This window comes from Conger conger, chromosome 15 (assembly GCF_963514075.1).
Source record: "Conger conger chromosome 15, fConCon1.1, whole genome shotgun sequence".
NCBI classification, from domain to species: Eukaryota; Metazoa; Chordata; class Actinopteri; order Anguilliformes; family Congridae; genus Conger; species Conger conger.
Genome location: NC_083774.1, coordinates 6,377,019 through 6,399,488, shown reverse-complemented (window position 1 = coordinate 6,399,488; position 22,470 = coordinate 6,377,019). Strand labels below are relative to the sequence as shown.

At 47.7% G+C, this 22,470-nt stretch overlaps 2 protein-coding genes across 4 annotated transcripts; one reads left to right on the top strand and one right to left on the bottom strand.

Annotated features, from left to right (window-relative positions):
- Window positions 1-7,438, bottom strand: commd9 (COMM domain containing 9). 3 transcript variants are annotated; one of them, XM_061221193.1, is made up of 6 exons: window positions 7,409-7,438; window positions 2,490-2,615; window positions 1,810-1,949; window positions 1,491-1,525; window positions 749-855; window positions 1-655 (listed from the first exon to the last, which is right to left on the bottom strand). In XM_061221193.1, exons 1-6 carry the CDS (start codon window positions 7,412-7,414, stop codon window positions 518-520), a joined length of 552 nt encoding a protein of 183 aa, XP_061077177.1. In that variant the 5' UTR covers window positions 7,415-7,438; the 3' UTR covers window positions 1-517. The 3 variants fall into 3 exon arrangements, with proteins under 3 accessions (XP_061077177.1, XP_061077175.1, XP_061077176.1); XM_061221191.1 differs by lacking the exon at window positions 7,409-7,438 and adding an exon at window positions 4,044-4,144; XM_061221192.1 differs by lacking the exon at window positions 7,409-7,438 and adding an exon at window positions 4,044-4,144 and having other exon boundaries at window positions 749-852.
- Window positions 6,619-21,960, top strand: LOC133111044 (proline-rich protein 5-like). Its single transcript, XM_061221190.1, has 9 exons — window positions 6,619-7,125; window positions 12,610-12,795; window positions 17,552-17,632; window positions 17,977-18,025; window positions 18,137-18,194; window positions 18,456-18,547; window positions 19,133-19,273; window positions 19,976-20,096; window positions 20,801-21,960. Exons 2-9 carry the CDS (start codon window positions 12,677-12,679, stop codon window positions 21,199-21,201), a joined length of 1,062 nt encoding a protein of 353 aa, XP_061077174.1. The 5' UTR covers window positions 6,619-7,125; window positions 12,610-12,676; the 3' UTR covers window positions 21,202-21,960.
- The last annotated feature ends 510 nt before the right edge of the window (window positions 21,961-22,470 follow it).

The following is a 22,470-nucleotide window of genomic DNA, read 5'->3' as shown; positions in this document are numbered from 1 at the left end:
TTAAGGTTAGTATTGCTTTTCATTTATTTTGTGAGAATACATACAAACAAGAACAAGTACAGAGCCATTTGAATAAGTCTTTTTTAAATGTTTTTGTTGGAAAGTTCTGCGATGGTGGCGATGAGGAATGTCTTTGCGGTCAGGCTCTCACAGAGAGGACGTGACTCAGGCAGCTGTCACATCCATGTGCGTCACACCCAGGTCACTGCACTGTGTGTGTGTGTGTGTGTGTGTATCACGCACTGTGTGTGTGTGTGTGTGTGTGTGTGTGTGTGCATCACGCACTGTGTGTGTGTGTGTGTGTGCATCACGCACTGTGTGTGTGTGTGTGCATCACGCACTGTGTGTGTGTGTGTGTGTGTCGGCATGTGTATTTTTATATCCATATGTGCCTGCATGCGTGTGTTGGTATGTGAGAGGGTGTGTGCATGTGTGTGTGAGTATGCGCATGTTAGTGTATGTGTGTTTATCAGCTCCACGGTGCTCCTCGGAGGGAACAGCCTCCTGGCTGCAGTGGCTACTTGCTGGCCACCATCGACAGCTGGTCCCGGATACGCCCCAGTCCATCCAGCATAGTGTCCAGCGTCTCTCTGCTCAGCTCCACCGTAACCGAGGAAACGGAGTCCCCACCCCCCTGGGCCAGCGGGTCCTGCACCTGCAGCGCGTGAGGCACAGGAAGTCTGGGGTCAAAGGTCACAGGTTAAAGGCGGAGGTCAGGGGTGAGGCTGTGGAAGGCCGGAGGGCGCACCTTCATATGCACCAGGCAGGTGGGCACCGCCATGCGCCGCACGGAGTCTGAGGCCGTCTTCATGTCCACCCTCCAGTCCATGTCCACCAGCTGGGGCAGCGAGACTGCTGGAGGATGCACACGTGTACACACACACACACACACACACACACGCACACGTGTACACACACGCACACGTGTACGCACACACACGCACACACACGTGTACACACACACACACACGCACACATACACACATACACACACACGCCCGCATACACACATACACACACACACACACACACACACGCCCGCATACACACATGCACACACATACATACACACGCACACGTGTACACACACACACGCCCGCATACACACATACACACACATATACACACACACATACACACATATACACACACACGTGTACACACACACGCACACGTGTACACACACACACACACACGCCCGCCCGCATACACACATACACACACACACACACATACACACACACACATGTACACAGACACACACACACGCATACACACACACACACATACACACACACACGTGCATACACACACATATATACACACACATGCATATACACACACACGCATACACACGCGCACACACACATGCACACGCACACATACACACCCACACATACACACACACACATTTTAGCACTTCACATCAGGACCACAGTTAAATATACCAAGAGCCAATTTTCAGAGATGCAACAGGAAAGAGGTCTTACTTTGGCTGGAAAGGGCATCATTTCTCCACGTTGGGCTGATGGGGAAAAAAGACAACATGGATTCACCATAAGTTTGAGGCTGTTAGAAACCAGCATACAAGCTTTGTAAATGGTCAAATTTGTAGCAACATGGGCAGTGTTTGTGGTAATGTGGATGCTGTTTGTAATTACGGGGGCAGGGATGTAGTGATGTGGGTGGGGTTTACTGTGATGTGGATGGGGTTTGTAATGTGTGGTTATATGGGTGGAGTTTGTAGTTATGTGTGCAGTGTTTGTAGTGAGGATTGCGGGTATCGTGGAGATGTGGGTTGGGTCATACCTGTGCTCCAGCAGGATCTTTGTGAGGAGGTTTTTCAGGCTGGTGTGGAAGGTGTCGGGGAACAGGCCCGTGATCTGCTCTGGGGTCGTAAGGCCGTGAAACAGCACGTGATGAGAGAGTGTGTGCAGAGCCTTCAACAGCTGGGACAGGGAGACAGGTAAAAAAAATCAGAGATGCCCTTCATCAGTGACCGGACCTTCTGGCTTTGTGAACCCCCAAAAAAGATTGGACCCCCCTGTAGGGCGGCCTGTAGGGTAGTGGTTAAGGTAAATGACTGGGACAAGCAAGGTCGGTGGTTCGAATCCTTGAGAAAGGCCCTTAACCCTGCATTGCTCCAGGGGAGGTTTGCCTCCTGCTTAGTCTAATCAACTGTACGTCGCTCTGGATAAGAGCGTCTGCCAAAATGCCAATAATGTAATGTAATGCTCTCAATGACGGGGTCAACCAATTTTGTCATTTTGCGTGTAGAATCTGAAATCTCGATTGGTTCTGTGATTGACAACCTGTGGCAGCTCCACCAATTACAGAGGCCTATGAGCCAAGATGGCAGCTGTCATTGTCAAATACAAAGGTACCAGCATCGTGGCACCATTCATTGGCCGTTGCATCTCGGGCTAAACATTGAACACGAACGTGCACTTTGGCTGAGGTGGAGGACCTGCCCTTCCCAGCGTGCATACCTGCTGGGCTTCGCTGGCGGACGCCGACAGCGTTTCCGCGGCGCTCTCGGCCAGCCGCTGAGATCCCGGCGCTCCGGCCGGGAAGCTGTCCGCGCACAGTTGCCGCACGGCATCCTTAGACGGCGCCTGAAACGGGACGACACCGGGAATGTGGGTCACGACCTCTTGGCGGCGGTCGGGTCCAGGTCCACATTCTGCCGCTGACCTCTAAGGTCAACTGCAGTGACCATCGCCGGAGAGTGGACGCCTGAAATTTCAACGTCTGTGAGATTACAGACGGACCTTCTCGACCCTGTTGCTCGAATCACGGTCCCCGAGCACTGACGGTTCAGTTAATTACCTGGGACAGGAAGACAAAACTAGGGCTGGATTCGGATTTGAGGGCCAGATTTCAGCATCCACGCTCGTGTCCGAATCGGTGTCCATATCCGAATCGGCACACTTGCTTACTATTGAGCATATGAGGTGCCTACTTCTCTCAATCCATCACCTGCTGTAGAAACCCTACCATACTCAATCGTCTGCAATTGTGCTGATTCGGACACGGATTAAGTTGTGAGCGGGTGGTCAAACTTCCAGTTATGGTTGTTGCGATCAAACTATCATGCCCTCAAGTGAATAACCAATATTGTTTGTAAAATAGCTATAGAGCTATTTTAAAAACAAGGATGTGACTAAAATACCTTCAAACCAGGGGTGGGTGAGTCTAGCCCTGGAGAGGTGGTGTGTATGCAGGTTTTTGTTTCCACCAATTACCCTGAGAAAATTAGCTTGACTGGCTGTATTGTATACACCAACACTGGTTCACTCATAGATTCAACCACAGTAAAATGTTCCATTGGAAAAAAACAGCTCATGCTACGTTTTGAAACAGCTGGTAGACATGGTTTTAGCTGGTTAACCAGTTCAGACAAGCTTCCAGCACTAGCTGCTTGTTCATAGCCAGCTAGACCAAATTACGACCGGCTCAATTTTCAAGCTGGCATAGCTGGATTTTAGAACAGGGGGCATGACACAAAACACTGGTCTGTCATTCGTGTGCTCATCAAGAAATGTCCTTAAAATGTCAGATGTCACAAATGTTAGAGCTTCGTAATTAAGGCCAGAAGTTGGCATGGAAACCAGAAACAGATACGGCACTCCTTGCCCACCTCTGCTCGAAACGAAATCATATCCGTGTAATACGCTGCCAAAAAAGGTTACTAATCACCACTTCTCTCCAGCCATCACCTGCTGCAGCAACCTTTTAGTTAAGGTATTAATTCATGTCTCAAAACAATAACTTATACGAGTTTCTTCCTGCTGCGTTACAGACAACGTCCGAAATACAAAATAGAACATTTTTCTGCTTCTGCAGAAATTAGGATTTCCTCCGTATGCAAGTTAGCCGTGTGTCCACTACAGAAAACCCAGTTTTATTTCATCTGTATTAAATAAAGATCATAGCACAGTTAAGCGTATGGTCAAGTTAATTAACAATAGCGGCAGGTTGTTTTTGTAAGCACGTTGCAATTAATCTGACATCGCAGAAAGCTGTACAAATAATGTAACTACCTTCAAAAGCAACTGTAATGAAGCGAAATGTTCCTCCGGTATCGTGGCCATTTTGGCTCATGTGATGTGATATCACGTGATATATGACTCTCAGCGCGTTCTGGGAAATGCAGTCTGAGCAACGTTTTCCAGACGGTACACGTCAAGAGCAAAATGTAATTAATTTGCCAAAGGAAAACAATTAAATAAGCGCCGAACATGTATAATTTCGGCACAATTTGAGAATCGGAAACTGTAACCTATCAAAGGATTTGTAATTTTTTTTGTGTTTCGCTTTATATTGTGCAATAATCGTGCAAGAATTTCATGTGAAAACTCACTTAATCTCCTGCTGTTTTCCAGTTTTCCCGACGAAGAATGAATTTCTAAAATTAGCTTCCCGTTTCCTCCATGGAAGTGCCACATTAATAACCAAACTTTGGTAACCCCCATTGTTTCTTGTCCTCTGTTCTCTCTGCAAGACCCCACACCATTCTCTTCCCCGCTGGGCAAACCCCTTTTATTGGGCTACAACCAGGCGAATCGGGGAGCATTGAATTATCCATTATGTGAAGCCATTACATTTGCAAGGCATACAATCTTCCACGTGTGCTTTAGCAGAACTATAGCGTAGTACTACTAATAGCCTACTACCAGACCTACTACTACGACTACCACTAATAATAATAATAATAATAATAATAATAATAATAATAATAATAATAATAATAATCATCATCATAAAAATCATAATAATAACAATTACTGCCTTACACGATTAATACATTATTATATTTCCATCAGGAAATCTATCATGTCTCATATATGTCATATATATTTGTTTTTAGGGATATGTCCATAATATTACATATTATATTTCTGTTTTGGATTATTTTAAACCTTCATGATTATTTAAGTAGTACAGCAGTAACACAGAAGTAGTGGTAGATTGTGTTGCAGATTATTTAAAACCGAAACCACTGGTTTATTTCAGTTTGCGTCATTAGAAGTTCAAGCAAAGAGGAAATGTCACAGCTGACTTACAGTATGCATAGAGAGGTGTCATTTTTGCAAAACGACTTCCGCCCTGACATTAGCACTCAGACGGAGATCTGGAGGGAAGAAATACCCTGTGTGGCATGGAGAACTGTCAGGCCTCTAGTTCCCCCTGCGCTTTATCACATCCAGGCCCGCAGGCATCAGCTTGCTGATCTGCACGTTAAACTTGCCAGATAACTGACATTTCTCACGTTCGCATTGTCACGTGATCACACTGACGGTCACGTGATCACACCACTGACGTTCCCATCTGCATTGCCCTGTCTTTCTTGAACTCTGGATTGGAAAATGATCCGTAGTATGATAGTGTTGTGCAAGTTTACCCCTGAATGGCCCTTTGTGTGGTACTTTCTACCACACTGAGATGAGATGAGGAAAGCTTGTTTTTTTTTTCTTTGTCGTCATGGACACACAAAGAGTAGTATTTTGGTGTGGTACTATTCCATCTTCAGGGGCTGCTATGCACAAAGTCATGGCATGCTGCTTTGAAGATAATTTGTTTTGCCTTCTGACCCAGGTTGTATGTCACAAAGCAGGATTACTGAGTTAGCTGGATAGGTTGACTGGGTAAAAACCTGTAACTCTTTGTGATAGTCACCCCAGGCATGCAGAATGCACAACTTATTTGAAATGTTAACAAGCACGTCTAAAATGTTAACAACAATTGTCGTCAGGGTAAATATGGTTCTTTGCTTTAGCCCGAGCACAGCTTGATGCTAACATGCGTAGTGTCTTAACATGGGCTCCTAATTGAGTTTTTGACTTTGATGGATTGAATTCAACTGTTTTTAGCAACTTAGGTTGCTGCCAATGGCACTTTTCTTTTGGTATCGTGTGGCTTCATTGTGAAGAGAGGGTGCCTCTCAGCCTCTGTACACTTGATCTTTAATCTTGCCTTGTCACTGTGTAGCCAATAGAGGCAGGAAGGGCTGCTGCAAGCTATTGATGGGAAAAGATCATTCTAGCACAGCTGTGAATAGTCTCAAACTTGTGTTGAATGTCACACTACAGAGTGGTGATGAAACACGTCCTTTGAGAAAACTGACACCTGTAAAACATTTTTTTTTCTGTGTTTCTATGAGCGTAGAAAATGGCATAAAGATATTATTCACATGGAAGACTTATTTTGAAGAACCAGTCTGTCTAACAGCCTCCCCCTGCTTTCATTTCATGTTGCATTATTTCGTTATTCAGATAGTTAACAGGGAATAATGCATAGGCATCGTCTAGTCTGTGAAACAGGTATTTGTTTTATTTAATTGACGTGGAAAAGCTAAAATTACGCCTGTGGTTTCCATAACTGGTATTTAAATCCAAGCAAGTAAACATTTCCTCTATAAACAGATAATAAAACGTAGGACAAAGCAGAATGACTGCCAATTACAGTGCATTTACTTTCACCGAATGCCTGCAGACTACAGCTTTGCAAACAGAACATACGAAAAGACCCCTCGCCCCGACACACACCAGCACCATCTCAGAAGCACGCGTTCATGAATATTTAAATAGGGATATCCTTCCGTGCGAATCCACTTCGGAGGGGGAGGACCGAAGTCGATGGGAGCTGCAGTGCTTGGTCTGCAGAAGCGCAAGGTTTCAACAACGAATGCGTTAAAGGGAGCTAAAAACAATGCCGTGCTTGTTACACTTTAACAATAGAGAACATATGCATCGCTCGCTCTGGACAAGCTTCAACGGCGTGTTCTGTGTGGCAAAAGCAACGTTATGCTAACTTGTTCAACTTCCTTTGTAAGTAGGCTCGCTGGCTCGATGTGCACACGGCGTGGCTACGGAGATCGTTAATAGGCAACTCTTGGAAAAATTAAAAAGATGTAGGCTACCGTGATTTGTTTTCATCCCGAATGGGTCTGCACCAGTTGATACCAGAATGTTATGACTTTGATGTTGTTGACTCTTCTACGTAGTGCGAGTAGGCTACGGCGATGTACGATATAGCCAAAGAGTCCATGCATTCATTCGGTTTTTAATAAAGAGCGAAAAGAAGAAAACGAAAACCAAGTTTAAAGGAGTCTTTTGAAGTTGGGTAAGTTTTGTTCATCTCAGTTCTCTGTGCACCATTGCTTATTGGTTTCAGAAATGTTTGCCTGTTCTAAACAAAGAATGGTAGACTAACACTTGTATCCGTCTACGTTGTGCATGTGTAGATATAACCGAGGCACCGTGAGGTCAACCGTGGGACATATCTAAACGATGCAACCGGCGTCTTGGATTTGAGAGATGTGCCATGGCGTTATTGGAAAAAGCATTCTTACACTTGAAGATCATTCATTCATTATTTAAATTGTAAACGGGCGCACGATGCTCACCTGCATCGTAGTTGATTGGTTAAAACATACCTTCCCTTCAGTCCGCAAATAACATTTTGTACGCGATGAATGTTACTCAGAATGTAACTAATACCGAAAGTATTAAATAACTTTGGAACAGGTCTAAGAACCATTTTTTGGCAGCCTGTACGTTACTATCCATATTAGAAATGCCAAAAGTACGAAGAGTATAACTTATGGTAACAGGGTAATGCAGCCTTTTAAAGAAGATTAGAATACAAATCCGTATTCCGTGGCCCTATACTGTAGCTAGTGGAAATATGTATGCTGACAATTATCCTAAATCATAGGCTATTCATGAAATTACACTTTTCACCAAATGTTTTTGGTGGTGGAGCCATTGGAGTTAAACCGCAGGACACACAAAGAGCAGTCTTGGTGTGGTACTATTCCATTTAGCTCGGCAATGTCTTCTCTTCGTTCTAAACGTGTGGCTTCGGGGGCTGCGATTCACCAAGTCACCAAATAAACGCAATCATAAAACGGCTTGTACATTTCCCTCGCTTGTGCCGTTACACAAGCTTTCGGGACCAGCGTCGTGTGTTTGTCGAGGCGCATGTCTCCCCTATCCTTGCAGCCCGTGACAGGTGCAAGAGGGTAAGGAAGAACTGAAATCGGCGTTTAAAGACTGTGTTTGTGTTCGAAACCGCATACTTGACGTGTAATCCGTACTACATTTCATTAACAATCATTACGAAAATTAGTACGATTTAGCGATTTAGTATTCCAGTATTGGACAAATGCGTATAGTACACGCGTGTGTCTACAGTATGTGTAGGATGCTTCCGTATTCCCATATTGCGACCTTTATTTATTGGGTCAACCACAGCAAAGCAAGTAGTATTGCACCCATAACTACACTGTTCTGGGCTTTTATGGTTTCCCAATGATGGTGCCATGGTCGTCTTTTATTAGGTCTAATGGACCATGCATTAAAAACACTCTCCGCAGGAGACATGGAGCCTACATTGACATTCTTGGCTAGACTCCCGTATTACATGAGCAATACCTAATGAGTGCTGGGTTAATTGTGTACTGGGCTTGGCCAGACAGAATGCAATAGATAGAATGGCAATGTTTTAAATAAATAAATAAATATAAATTAATTAATAAAAAAAGTCAGATTTGCATGCTTGTTGGCTGTAATGCATGTCCTATTGGTTTCAAGTTGTGGTCAGTCCATAACATTCACAACCTTAAAGGTACAATAGGTATGATTTTTGTGTTAAAACATTGTTACAAGACGATTGTAAATCCCTGCCTATCATTGAAAAAGGCTCACTGACATGTTGACTCACCCTCTGCCTGCGTTTATAGTCCGTAAATTCGGGTTTCAAAATATGCAGTTGATGGCCTGACACTCTGTACCAAAACATTGTATAGCTGTATAATAATTCAAGCTCATTGGTTGAAAATTGGTTCTAATTGCCACAGCCTATGGTGTTTCAACGTCAGCAGAGAAGGGGGAGGGATAAACAGTGTTGTGGTTTGAAGGTGTTAGTGTTGCTGCTGTTCCTCTCTTGACCATTAGAAGTCCAAAATTACCTGTTGTACCTTTAATTTAGCGAATGCAGCGAGACATTAAAGTCATTGACGATGCATTTCTTTGTGGTTTGCAACGCACCCGCCTGGTTTCCCCAGTTTGTTTTCTCAGACTGCTTGACTGTGCCGAATTATGTATATCCGCTCCGTCAGGGTGTTTGTGAAACCGGTGGCAGAAATCAGGCCCCTGAAATGAAGACAGAAAGTTCAGAGAAATCCGTTGGAACAGGCCTCGTACCCTGGAGGACGGGGAGTTTGAGGGATCGGGCATCCATTTTGTGCCTCTTGTTTCCGAGTGTGTCGCCGAGGTGCCTGTGACTGGTGCACACAAGCACAGCTTTGTTTATTTTCATTTTCCCGGCCAAAAGGAGAAGGGATCGCTAAATACTTATTTAGTGTCGCCAGGCAACCCACAGTTGGGGTGGACAAAGGCACAGGATCAGAGAGAGTCAGAAAGTGTGTGTGTGTGTGTGTGTGTGTGTGTGTGTGTGTGTGTGTGTGTGTGTGTGTGTGTGTGTGTGTGTGTGTGTGTGTGTGTGTGTGTATATGTGTGTGTGTGTGTGTGTGTGAGAGAGAGAGAGAGAGAGAGAGAGAGGGAGAGGGAGAGGGAGATGGAGAGAGTGAGAGAGAACGTGTGTGCGCATGTATGAGTGAGTGAATATGTGTGTGTGTGTTCGAGAGCAAATGTGTGTGAATTGTGGCTTGCCTGATATTTCTCTGGAATATTAATGGATGGAAAGACACACACACACACACACACAAAAGTAGACTCTGACGTTAACAACTGCACTTGCTGAGATGCACTCGGCTGCATACACAGACAGGCACACAAACACACGCGTGCTACATACAACTGCAGACGAGTAAAATGGCAACGCTCACAACTGCGCCCTCAGACACACAAATGCACCATTTTGTGTGTCTGTGTGTGGTGCGGCCTGCCTCCTGGGGTGATGTCCTCCGTGTCTGAGCCTGTGAATGGCGCCACTGGTGCTTAAATAAAGGGACTGAGGATGGGAGGAGGGATGGAGGATGCCAAATGTTAAGTAACTGACACCCAGAGGACTGTATCGGATGCTGGGGGTGGCGGGGGGAAAGGTGGGACTGGTGGAGCCGAATCAGGAATGTGAAGAACTGAAAGAGGGCTCACAGGTGCAAGGTGTGTGTGTGTGTGTGTGTGTGTGTGTGTGTGCTGTAGTGTGATGCAGAGTGCAACTTAACATTTGGTGGCATTTGCCTCCCCACTACTTCCCCTCTCTGCATGTGATGCTTCCCTCTGTGACAACCACTGAGCGGAATATGGAGAGCCAAACACCTTAACCCACCAACTCCCAAAGAACACCTCAACCCACCAACTCCCAAAGAACACCTCAACCCGCCAAATCCCAAAGAACACCTGAACAACTCCCAGAGAGCCCATGCACTTTAGCCCAACAACTCCCGAAGAGCCCAAACCCTTTAACCTGCCTACTCCCTGAGGGCTCGAATACTTTAACGCGCAGCGCGCAAACACCTTAACCCAGCAAATCTTGAAGAGCCCGAACGCTACAACCCGCTAACTCTCAAAAGGCTCAAACACCTTTACCTGCTCTTTCCGTCCGTGTCCAAGCGCCGTAACCCGCTGCCTCCTGCCACCCTTCCCACCTTCACGCTTTCCCATTCCCGTCATTTCCAACCGACACATCCAGAGTTATTTTTGAATTTGAACGGCCAGGGATACGTTTTTTAAAAATTTTTTTATCAGTACCCAGCTGTAGGTTTCACACCCCCTGCTCTTCGTAACTCCGTGACGGGGCACACGTCCCCCTCCCCGTCCGTTTCGGGCGTCGGCTCCCTGTGCTGTGCGCGGGACGCTCGTTCGCGGGACGCTCGTTCGAGAAACGCAGGCTCACGCCGCGACCGCAGGAAGCTGACCCGATTGTGCAGCCGCCTGTGAGCCGCACGGCTTTCAGAATGACGCATCGGCGCCGCTCTGGAAGCGAGACTCTCCTCCGCGCGCCTTTCCTGTTGACACATTAAGCACTTTCACACTCGTCTCTGCTCACCGCCGTACTGCGCTGCGAAAACCAACAAACAAAAAGTCCGCCCTCAACGAGTATTTTAGTCTTGCAGTGCGTGTGCACTTTCATTTGTACTTTCATTTTACTTTAACTCATCTCTCATTACTTTTTTGCCAAATAAATACAAATATTGCCAATGGGGTGAGAGTTTGACTCCTTTCAAAATGTTCTAATGGGGTAGGATCACAACAAAAAGTAGGACGTGAAAGGTTAGCATTTTCTACTTCAGAGAAAAAAAAAAAAGAAAGAAAAGATTTCAATCTTGCTTACAAGATGAGAATGCTTGTTAAGACCGTCTGTCACGTGTGTCTGCAACATTTCTGTTGAGTGAAGAGGTTTCTATATGAATTGAGAGGGATTTGCGAGTGCTTTCATGTTCACTGATTGAGGGAACTGTCATTTTGGCAAGGCATGCAGCACAGTGTCTTGCACGTTGCCCAGCTCTGTAACCTTTCATCAACCCAGCCTGACAATAGGAGAGAACCTAAGTGCATTCCTCTTAGTTTTATGGACAACAGCCCTAGAGCAGTGTGCGTATAATCCAATAATGATTCAAATACTTCATAATTAATGTTATCGCTTTTATCTTATGCGTCTTTATTGACTTTCTTTCATTGAACGATCGTTATGGAGGTTGTGCAAGACGGTTATTACAGGATTTTTCTTTTCAAATGATGGTTTGTTTGTCTTAGGGTTTTTTTATTGGTATGCTAAATTGCTTCTCTCTATGCTGGTTGTTTAGCTTACCTGATTTTTATGTACTTTTGTTGTAAGTTGCCCTTGATAAGACTGCGTTCAATAAATTCATCTCGGCATGTTTATTTAGCTCAGTGGTAACCAACCCTGCTCCTGGAGAACTACCATCCTGTAGGTTTTCATTTCAACCCTAATTTGGCACACCTGATTCTACTGAGGCAGCACGGATGGTGCAGTGGATAGCACTGCTGCCTCACAGCAAGGAGGTCCTGGGTTCGAATCCCCGTCGGCCGGGGCCTCTCTGTGTGGAGTTTGCATGTTCTCCCCGTGTCTGCGTGGGTTTCCTCCGGGTACTCCGGTTTCCTCCCACAGTCCAAAGACATGCAGGTTAGGCTGATTGGAGAGTCTAAATTGCCCATAGGTATGAGTGTGTGAGTGAATGGTGTGTGTGCCCTGCGATGGACTGGCGACCTGTCCAGGGTGTATTCCTGCCTTTCGCCCAATGTATGCTGGGATAGGCTCCAGCCCCCCTGCGACCCTGTTCAGGATAAGCGGGTAAAGATAATGGATGAATGGATGGATGATTCTACTGATTATCAGCTCGACTGGATCTCTAGCTGTTGAATGAGGTGTGCCTTGTTAGGGTTGGAGTGACCCTACTGGACAGTAGGAACACTGTTGGGAACCACTGATTTAATGGAATCTCTGGGTAGAGTGAATAAAAATGAAATGCAGTGAAATCCAGAACACTGACACACAGCTGGCCACTGATGTACCACACTCACATGTATATTATGAGAGATATATTAATAAACACGTTTGTGGTTCAGAGGGTAAAATTTTAACCCACTAAAGCCCGATGCTGTTTTTCCCCCCACATAGGCCTGGGAGGCGGTCCCCTGTGTTTTGGACCTGTTGGGGCCACAGCGGAGCGGTGTGGGGGGCCACGATGGGGTCTTTTCGGCGGCCGCGACCCCGGTTCATGAGCTCCCCGGTACTGACGGACCTCCCCCGTTTCCACGCCAGCCTGTCCAACCTGCATCTGTCCAACGCCAGTGTCTGGAACAGGTGAGAGTGTGTGTGTGTGTGAGAGTGTGTGTGAGAGTGTGTGAGAGTGTGTGTGAGAGTGTGTGTGAGAGTGTGTGTGAGAGTGTGTGTGAGAGTGTGTGTGAGAGTGTGTGAGAGAGTGTGTGAGAGAGTGTGTGAGAGAGTGTGTGAGTGAGTGAGAGTGTGAGTGAGAGTGTGTGTGAGTGAGAGTGTGTGTGAGTGAGAGTGTGTGTGAGTGAGAGTGTGTGTGAGTGAGAGTGTGTGTGAGTGAGAGTGTGTGTGAGTGAGAGTGTGTGTGAGTGAGAGTGTGTGTGAGTGAGAGAGTGTGTGTGAGTGAGAGAGAGTGTGTGTGAGTGAGAGAGAGTGTGTGTGAGAGAGAGAGTGTGTGTGTGTGAGAGAGAGAGTGTGTGTGAGAGAGAGAGAGTGTGTGTGTGAGAGAGAGAGTGTGTGTGTGAGAGAGAGAGTGTGTGTGTGTGAGAGAGAGAGTGTGTGTGTGAGAGAGAGAGAGTGTGTGTGAGAGAGAGAGTGTGTGTGTGAGAGAGAGAGAGTGTGTGTGTGAGAGAGAGAGAGTGTGTGTGTGTGAGAGAGAGAGTGTGTGTGTGAGAGAGAGAGAGTGTGTGTGTGAGAGAGAGAGAGTGTGTGTGTGAGTGTGTGAGAGCCCCTGTCCACTCACAAACACACCTGTCCTTCCACACGGGGTGGGTAATGTGACTGTGTTATGTCTGTGTGAGTGAGAGTGTGTGTGAGTGAGAGTGTGTGTGAGTGAGAGTGTGTGTGAGTGAGAGTGTGTGTGAGTGAGAGTGTGTGTGAGTGAGAGTGTGTGTGAGTGAGAGAGTGTGTGTGAGTGAGAGAGAGTGTGTGTGTGAGTGAGAGAGAGTGTGTGTGAGAGAGAGAGTGTGTGTGTGAGAGAGAGAGTGTGTGTGTGAGAGAGAGAGTGTGTGTGTGAGAGAGAGTGTGTGTGAGAGAGAGAGAGTGTGTGTGAGAGAGAGAGAGTGTGTGTGAGAGAGAGAGAGTGTGTGTGTGAGAGAGAGAGTGTGTGTGTGAGAGAGAGAGAGTGTGTGTGTGAGAGAGAGAGAGTGTGTGTGTGAGAGAGAGAGAGAGTGTGTGTGTGAGAGAGAGAGAGAGTGTGTGTGTGAGAGAGAGAGTGAGAGAGTGTGTGAGAGAGTGAGAGTGTGTGTGAGAGTGTGTGAGAGCCCCTGTCCACTCACAAACACACCTGTCCTTCCACACGGGGTGGGTAATGTGACTGTGTTATGTCTGTGCTGGCACCATTTCACCCTGGCACCCTTTTCACGCAAATCGCAGCGGTCGTTTTCAGAAAAGTTGCTCGAGGTTTGGCTGCTAACGTGCTAAGCAGTGTTACTCGATTAGCTGTAATGATCTTTCCACCGAAGGCGGCAGATTTTTGTCTCCATGCTGATTGTTAGGAATGCCCAGTGCTGGAGTAAATGCATCGCTCTACTTAGGCACGTTTTGAAGTCATTTTTCTCTTTGTTTTGGCACGTGGCACCCCCCCTCCCCCAAACACGGGTTTGCTCCCCCCTTGGCATGTTTGGCTGCGGGTGTGTGACCGTGTCATACCCATCCTCAGAAATTCCACAGTAACCACCGTTTTGGTGGTGACCGACGCAAAATGACAGTGGACAAAACCATTTAATTGGGCGGTTGATTTGCGCATAGGCGTGTGCGTGTGAGTCAACAGGGTTTTAGGAGGAAAGCCAAATTTCTGTCGCCTCGAATGACCAAGCAGGATCTTTTAGCTGGCTGATGATGAGGCTGGGTTTTTGCAAACGCTTTTGCATTTCTACCTGTTCCGTGTGTGTGGTGTTGGCGTGCAATATGATACAACCAGGAACTATGTAGAACTGTGTCGCGCCTTTTGAATAGCTGTTTGTTAGACGCTTTTCCTGCCCCCTCCCTCCTTTTCTGTTATTGGGGTCACCTCTTCCTCCTCGGACAGATTAGCTCACGTACCTGGACTGGTAATAATAATACGTTTGAAACCGTGCTTCTCGTACGGCTGTTAAAAAACGTTTTCACAAAGGCGAAGGTGGTTCTCGTGGCATGTTTCCAACAGGTTGGTTCGTGGTGTGAATGGAAGTACAGAGGCTAACGGCTCGGTGGTGCAGTGGTGGGTCCTGGGTTCGAATGCCCACAGTGGAATTTCTGTGTGGAGTTTATATGTTCTGCCTGTGCTTGTGTGGGTTTTCTCTGGGCACTCCAGGTTCCTGGACATGCCAGTTAGGCGGCTGGAGGTGGGGAGGAACAGGGCATTGCTGTAAATGAGCATGTGTGCACAGTGAACCTACCCTGTATGAGTAAAGGTTCAATTAAATTTCAATGGGTTTCTCCCCGTGCCTGTGTGGGTTTCCTCTGGGTACTCCAGTTTCCTCCCACACCAGTTAGGCTACTGGGCGTGGGTAGGGTGGGTGGGTTGGGGACAGGGCATTGCTGTAAATGAGCCTGTGTGCATGAAATGGTGGGGGGGGATTGAAACAACCAAACCCCTGCTGCCGGTGTTGCATTACATTACATTATTGGCATTTGGCAGATGCTCTTATCCAGAGCGACGTACAGTTGATTAGACTAAGCAGGAGACAATCCTCCCCTGGAGCAATGCAGGGTTTAAGGGCTTTGCTCAAGGGCCCAACGGCTGTGCGGACCTTCTTGTTGCCACACCGGGGATCGAACCACCGACCTTGCGGGTCCCAGTCATGTACCTTAACCACTACGCTACCGGCTTCCTGTTAAAGCGGGGGCGGCTGATGCAGTGGGGGGGGGGCTGGCGGGCACGGGCAGAAAGAGCGAGTCACGTGGCGTTGCCGGGCGTCGACGGCCGCGGTGTTCCCTGCCAACCGCCCGGAGAGGAAGCGCCGGCGCGGCGGAATCGGGGAATGCCACCGGCCGGAACGCCGTCTGGGCCGCTGCGACAGACGGGAATGGGAAACCAGTATTATTATTATTGTTATTAAAGCGGAAAGCTGTCCGGAGCGTTTCTTTCCGGGATGGACGCGTCATACGCTGCCCTGCTCTCCTGCTGGTGCCGTCCTAGACGGGTGGTGGGGGCAGGTCACATTCCTGCAGGATGTTTTTAGGGAAGTGGTTAGAGAGTGGTGGTGGTGGTGGTGGTGGGGGGGGGGGGTACTGGGGCAGCACAGGAAAGCTGGTAGCGGGTGGGGGGGGGGTGGGGGGGGGTAGAGTAGAGGAGGAGAAACTGTTTGTCACACTTTTTGTGTCCAAAATGGTGGCTCTCAATCAGGGAGTCATCCTTTGCCCAGGGTGTTGTGTGATCTTTGACATGGTCTCTTTCTCTCCCTCTCTCCCCCTCTCTCTCTCTCATGCCTTGTTCTTCCTGATCTGATTATGGATTTCCTGGTGCTCACACAAAAGGCGGTTGTAAATTCTGAAGCTCGGAGACGTGCCCGGGACGCACGGATCGATGTGTTAAACCACCGGGAAGCGCGGGTCTGCCAGGAGCGTGGCCCGATACTCCCTCCACAGATTACCGCTCACCAGATTGACACTAAACGAATTAAATCTATAAATAAATCCTCTTCGTGGAAAGACGCGCCGTTAAACAAGGCGGTTGAGCAGAAAATGAGAAGCAGCTGACGGTAGTTCGAACCGCGTGAACAAGGACGGGTGGAAATGGCTCCTGTTTTGCCCTGGGGAGATGCCCCCCTCTCCCTCTCTGCTGTGGTGTAGTCAGGGACAGCCTGACTCTCTCCTGACCTCCCTTTGCCATATTTTCCCCCCGAGAAGACGTATTTCTACTTTTAACATACTTGACATATCATTGTTTAAACTTTGCTATACTTAAAGCAGGACTTGACATGACCTCAGGGGGTTGCCTGAAATTTTAGATTTTTAGTCTCTTTAGAATATGTGAATGGAGGCTACCACATGTCAAACATCACAGCAACCCAATAGCTATAAAGCAATGAGGCACAAGATGTCCTACTATATCTCCAATATAGTCCCGGCTAAATGGTGTTGGGGGTGCATAAATTTATTAACATCCTTTTGCGGGAACATCTGAAAAACGTTTGGGAACCCCTGACTTAAAATGTGCTTAACTATTACTATATTACAGTTGTGCTTCAAGTATACTTAACTATACTTTCCTTATACTTCCAAGTAATATTAAGAAAAAAAATTTTTTCACATGGGATGATTCAGTTTGTGTTTGTGGGAAGTTTTCCCTGTGTCCATGTTTTGGGTAGAGAACAGAATTAGTGATTTCAGGACTCTTGGGTTTGGGTACACTGATGGGACGTGCCCCTTCGTGAACTACATGACCAATGAATAGGAGCCTCCACAAAGCTGTGTGAATGAAGTGTTGTCTGAGTCGTGTGACTGGATGCTTTGACTGAGCTGTGATTGGATGATTTGAGTCTAGATTGTGATTTGGATGTTTTGAATGTGGAATGTGATTGGAGGTTACGAGCCTGGATTGCGTTTGGATGTTTTGAGTCTGAATTGCGTTTGGATGTTTTGAGTCTGAATTGCGTTTGGATGTTTTGAGCCTGGATTGCGTTTGGATGTTTTGAATGTGGAATGTGATTGGAGGTTACGAGCCTGGATTGCGTTTGGATGTTTTGAGTCTGGATTGCGTTTGGATGTTTTGAGTCTGGATTGCGTTTGGATGTTTTGAATCTGAATTGCGTTTGGATGTTTTGAATCTGAATTGCGTTTGGATGTTTTGAATATGGAATGTGTATGGAAGTTTTGGAGACGGGATTGTGTGAATAATTGAACGGGATGTTTGTCTTTTCAGTGTCCAGTCTGCTGTGATCAAGGTGTTCCAAGGTGGGGGTCTGCAAGCTAATGAGCTTTACTCCCTCAACGAGAGCATCAGGTAAAGGCCCCCCCGCCAAATCATCCGCCATTTCTGCATTTCAATCAGGCATTAGCCTCCCACTGAGCGAGCCAGCGCCGTTTCTGAACCTTGACTGCATTCAGACGAGTTGAACGCAAACAACTGCATTTTAAAAAGGACACATTAAAATGCATCTTAAAAAGGGGGCCTGTTCTGTCACATTTCCATGTGTTAAGCAAGTTTATAAGCCCCACCCGTTCCCAGTTGCTCAGTCAGGTTTGCTCAGTCTGGTTGAAATGCTGGTGATGTACCAAGATGCATTGCTTCCTGTCCTCCATTAAGTCACTTCCTCTTCCTGATCCTGACTTCCTGTTCCCTTTCAGGTGGCTCCTCAAGACTGAACTGGGTTCCTTCATCACAGAGTATTTTCAGGTATGCTGGGCAGGAAGAGCGGACCCCCTCATTGGCTCAGATGCAGCCAATCACCACCTGTGAATTAAGCCGCTGTCATGGTGGAGTCATGAGCTTTCTTCCCTGTTACAGAATCAGCTCCTGAACAAAGGCCTGATCTACATTACAGAGAAGATACAGCTCTATGAGGGTGAGCAGAGTACTGCAAGCCCCCAGGATACCTGTCTGTGTGTCTGTCTGTGTCTGTCTGTGTCTGCCTGTGTCTGCCTGTGTCTGCCTGTGTCTGCCTGTGTCTGCCTGTGTCTGCCTGTGTCTGCCTGTGTCTGCCTGTGTCTGCCTGTGTCTGCCTGTGTCTGCCTGTGTCTGCCTGTGTCTAGCAGGCTTGCCTGGCACAACCTGTGTCTCCTTTATAACACTTTGTATTTGTGTTGTGTGTGTGTGGTCTCCCTAGGCGACAGTCAGCTCCTCATCCTGTCAGAGATGTGGGGAAGGTTTTTCACAGAAATTCTGCCAACGCTGCAGGCCATATTCTACCCAGTGCAGGTACATGCTACAGGTGTACATTAAACCTAATACAGGTACATGCGACAGGTTCATATATAACCTAATACAGGTGCATGCTAAAAGTGTGGATTAGAATGGTGTGGGAAAAACAAAAAACATCCAGTGAGCAGCAGCAGTTGTTGCTATAGTTGTATATTGTATCCAGGCATATTCTACAGGCTACCTGTTTATATTAAACTGAATGCAGGTATATTTCACTGGTCATATTACACACCGTTCAGGTACAAACTGCAGGTCATATCTTGCCTAGATCAGATGCCTGCTACAGATTATTATTGTACCCAGTGCAGGTTAGAGCCAGGTTATGTTCTGTGTGGTGCAGGTAACGGGCTAAAGGTCATTTCACATAATGCAGGTATTCTCTTCACCCTACGTGTTCCCCATTTGCATGCTGCGGACCGTAGTGCGGCCCCGTGTATACACAACAGCACTGTTCCCAGTGTAAACACCGGGACAGCGGGGGCCTGTGTGTGTGTGTGTGTACACAATAAGGCTGTTGTTGCTGGTGTCCGCGCGCTAATCCGCTTTATGTTCCGCGGTCCGCCCCGGCCGGCGTGACCGCAGGGTCAGGAGCTGACCGTCCGGCAGATGTCCCTGCTGGGATTCAGGGACCTGGTGCTGCTCAAGCTCCCATTGGAGGAGCTGCTGCCGGCTGCCCCGCCCCCTCCACCGCCGGCCATCACACAGATGCTGCTGGTCCTGCAGGTACCGGGGTTGCCGCGGCAACCGTCCGTCCTCGCCGTACCGAGAGAGAGAGAGAGAGGGAGAGAAATTCCGCCCCCGCCGCTGTTTCGGATGCTCTCCACGGGGCTTTTCATAGCGAATCCAATAACGTTATTATTACTGTTTCACGTCATGTGACTCGTTAAAAAAAAAAAGAAAAAAAAAAGAAATGTAAGAAATGTAATAATAACAGCTGTAATAGCAGCGTTGGGTAAAGCGTCAATAAACACGCGGTGCAGGAGGACGCGGTGCTGTCCGGCTGTCAGCCCGCGTCGTGTGACATGCAGCTTGTCCTCTGCACCGTCCACGCACACTGCAGTCCGAGCAGGGCTGCTAGGGACATGGCGTGTGTGCCGTTTGAGCGAATAAATCCACGTCCGCTGGCTTCTTGACTGCTCCTTTAGCTGATCCTGATCTGAGGTCAAGGAGGAGGGGAGGAGGGGCGGGGGGGGGTTTAAATCCAGTGCCATCAGAGCTGTTGGGGATTTGACAGCTTGTTTGTACGTCTGTGTGGTTCTGTGCACTGTCATGGTCTCAGTTCTGTGTGTGTGTGTGTGTGTGTGTGTGTGTGTGTGTGTGTGTGTGTGTGTGTGTGTGTGTGTGTGTGTGTGTGTGTGTGTGTGTGTGTGTGTGTGTGTGTGTGTGTGTGTGTGTGTGTGTGTGTGTGTGTGTGTGATTGTGTAGGGTATTCACGAGCCCAGTGGACCCACCCAACAGTACTACCAGCTGGAGAGGCTTGTGGAGATGGTCGTCTCTCCCTACTTGGGAAATTACAGGCACCGCAGCCACGCTGCCGGCTATATCGGTGAGCACATCGATCTGATGCTGTGCTGGTCTATCTGAAGTGTTAGGAATCGCACTAATGCCTCAGGACACATATGGCTCCGCAGCCTGTCAGGGCGGCCTGTAGCGTAGTGGTTAAGGTAAATGACTGGGACACGCAAGGTCAGTGGTTCTAATCCCGGTGTAGCCACAATATGATCCGCACAGCCGTTGGGCCCTTGAGCAAGGCCCTTAACCCTGCATTGCTCCAGGGGAGGATTGTCTCCTGCTTAGTCTAATCAACTGTACGTTGCTCTGGATGAGAGCGTCTGCCAAATGCCAATAATGTAATGTAATATGTCAGATTCAGTGACTACATTCAACTAAAATATCGCTGGTGAATGAAAGTTAACATAACATACATTCTACACCAATAAATACCTATTTCTGCCCTCTACATGCCAGAAATGCTTGAACCACTAAGCCTTTTAAGCTCAGCCATTTTCCTCAGAGTGACACAGCCTTCACATCAAGAACCAACACAATGGCAGGGGTGGGGGGTGAGGGATTGGGTTTAACTTAATCTTTAGGAATGACCATAGTTTGTGCAAATTAATCTGCTTTCAAAAGGGTCTGGTGAATGTAGGGAATGTGGTGGTTTTCACCCACAAGGAAACTCTCAAAATGGTGTCCTATTTTATATATATTTTTTCCGTTTATTTTTTGCTTCCTTTTCCTCTTTCCCAGAATGTCGCATGTCACGCACCAGGTCGACGGCCGCGACGCACTTCGGGCAGCCGGAGATCCTGGTCACCCAGCATGCATCTGACTCCTGCTCGCTGGGGCCGCTGGTGGAGCAGGATGGCGAGGCCTACCTGGAGAAGGTGGGCGGCGTGCGGCGCCACACGGTGGCCAACGCCCACTCGGACCTGCAGCTGCTGTCGGTGGCCAGCATGATGCACCCTGGGATGGCGGAGGACTGCGGCGGAGGCGGGACTTGCGGCGGCGTTGGGGGCGGGGCCAGCAACGGCGGGGGCGGGCCCAGGGCCTTCGGCAGCGAACCCCACATCCTGGATTCTCCGGTGGGCGTGGTCGTTCTTTCGAGGCAGCAGGGGTCCGCCGAGGTCGGCTGTGCCCCTCCCAGCTAACGGGTCGGAGCACTGGGGCGACGCCCTGCGGACATACGGAAGCTCTGGGAGTGGGAGGCCCTTTCAGGGAGTAGCAGCCAGCGGACCCCATGCCCTCCATGCTCTGGTGGGTGCCCCTCGAGGCGAAAGGGGCCCAACGAGGTCGGCCTGGCTTCCCCCCAGGTAGCGAAGGACACCCTGTGGACTTACCGAAGCCCTTTATAAGAGCAGCAGACGTGACTGGATTCATACAGACTGCTCTCTTTCCAGCAGTGGCTTCTTGTGTTTTTTTTTAATTTATTTTTTTAATCAGATCAGGCATCTTCTGGCAGCGTGGAAGAAGCCGAGATGTGGGCTTGGGAACCGTTAACAGCGCTACGGCCCTGTGAACTGGACACGGCCGGGTCTGTTCTGCCCTGCGGAAGAACCACTGGGGTATATGGAGTTTACACCCATCTTAACCCCACAGTGCAAAACAAATGGGGTTTCTACAGGAGTGGGCCATTTTGGCTTCTGCTCAGCTACCCTTCTAGTCTCACAGGTTAAGCTCGTCTTCTGCCCTCCAGAATAACTGGTAGTGGGAAGCAAGGCCTACAAACATGAGCGATGTTGGTGCAAATGGTAACACCAGCCTCTCCATTGTTTTTGTAAACGTATGCATTCTGGTACAAAGCCTACTCATCTTAACTTCTACACGGGAAAAGTCAGTTCTATTTAGTGCTTTTAAATGCTTCTTGACAAACATTTTTCACTAATAAATTTAAACTGCCATAGATATAATACTGCCTATTGTTCATGACTTATTTTGTTTAGGCTGTGGGCCAAATGAAAGGATTTTACTCATAAAACTTCAATAAAATCAAAAGGTGCAACAATGCAGAAAGGTTTATTTCCAGTGGATGATACAAAACATAAGAAACACCTAGAAAGTTGGACAGTGACACATACACTACAAACATGTTTGGACAAAGATCTTTCTTGAAATTAAATAATTGGCATTGAATGTTCTTGCAACACCACACACCAACGGTGACTGGCTACCATGCAAGGCACCAACCAGCTCGTCAGGAGCATTTGGGGGTTAGGTGTCTTGCTCAGGGACACTTCGACACAGCCCGGGGATCGAACTGCCAGACTGCTCTTACTGCCTGAGCCATGTCGCCCCTATTATTGGATACCACGGCGAACTGAATAAAAAATAAAATACAAATAAAAAGTCTTGACATCATAGCGCAACTATTTGGATGGATAGGTACTCTGGGTAAGTGGAAACTGCCCCTTTATTTCTCC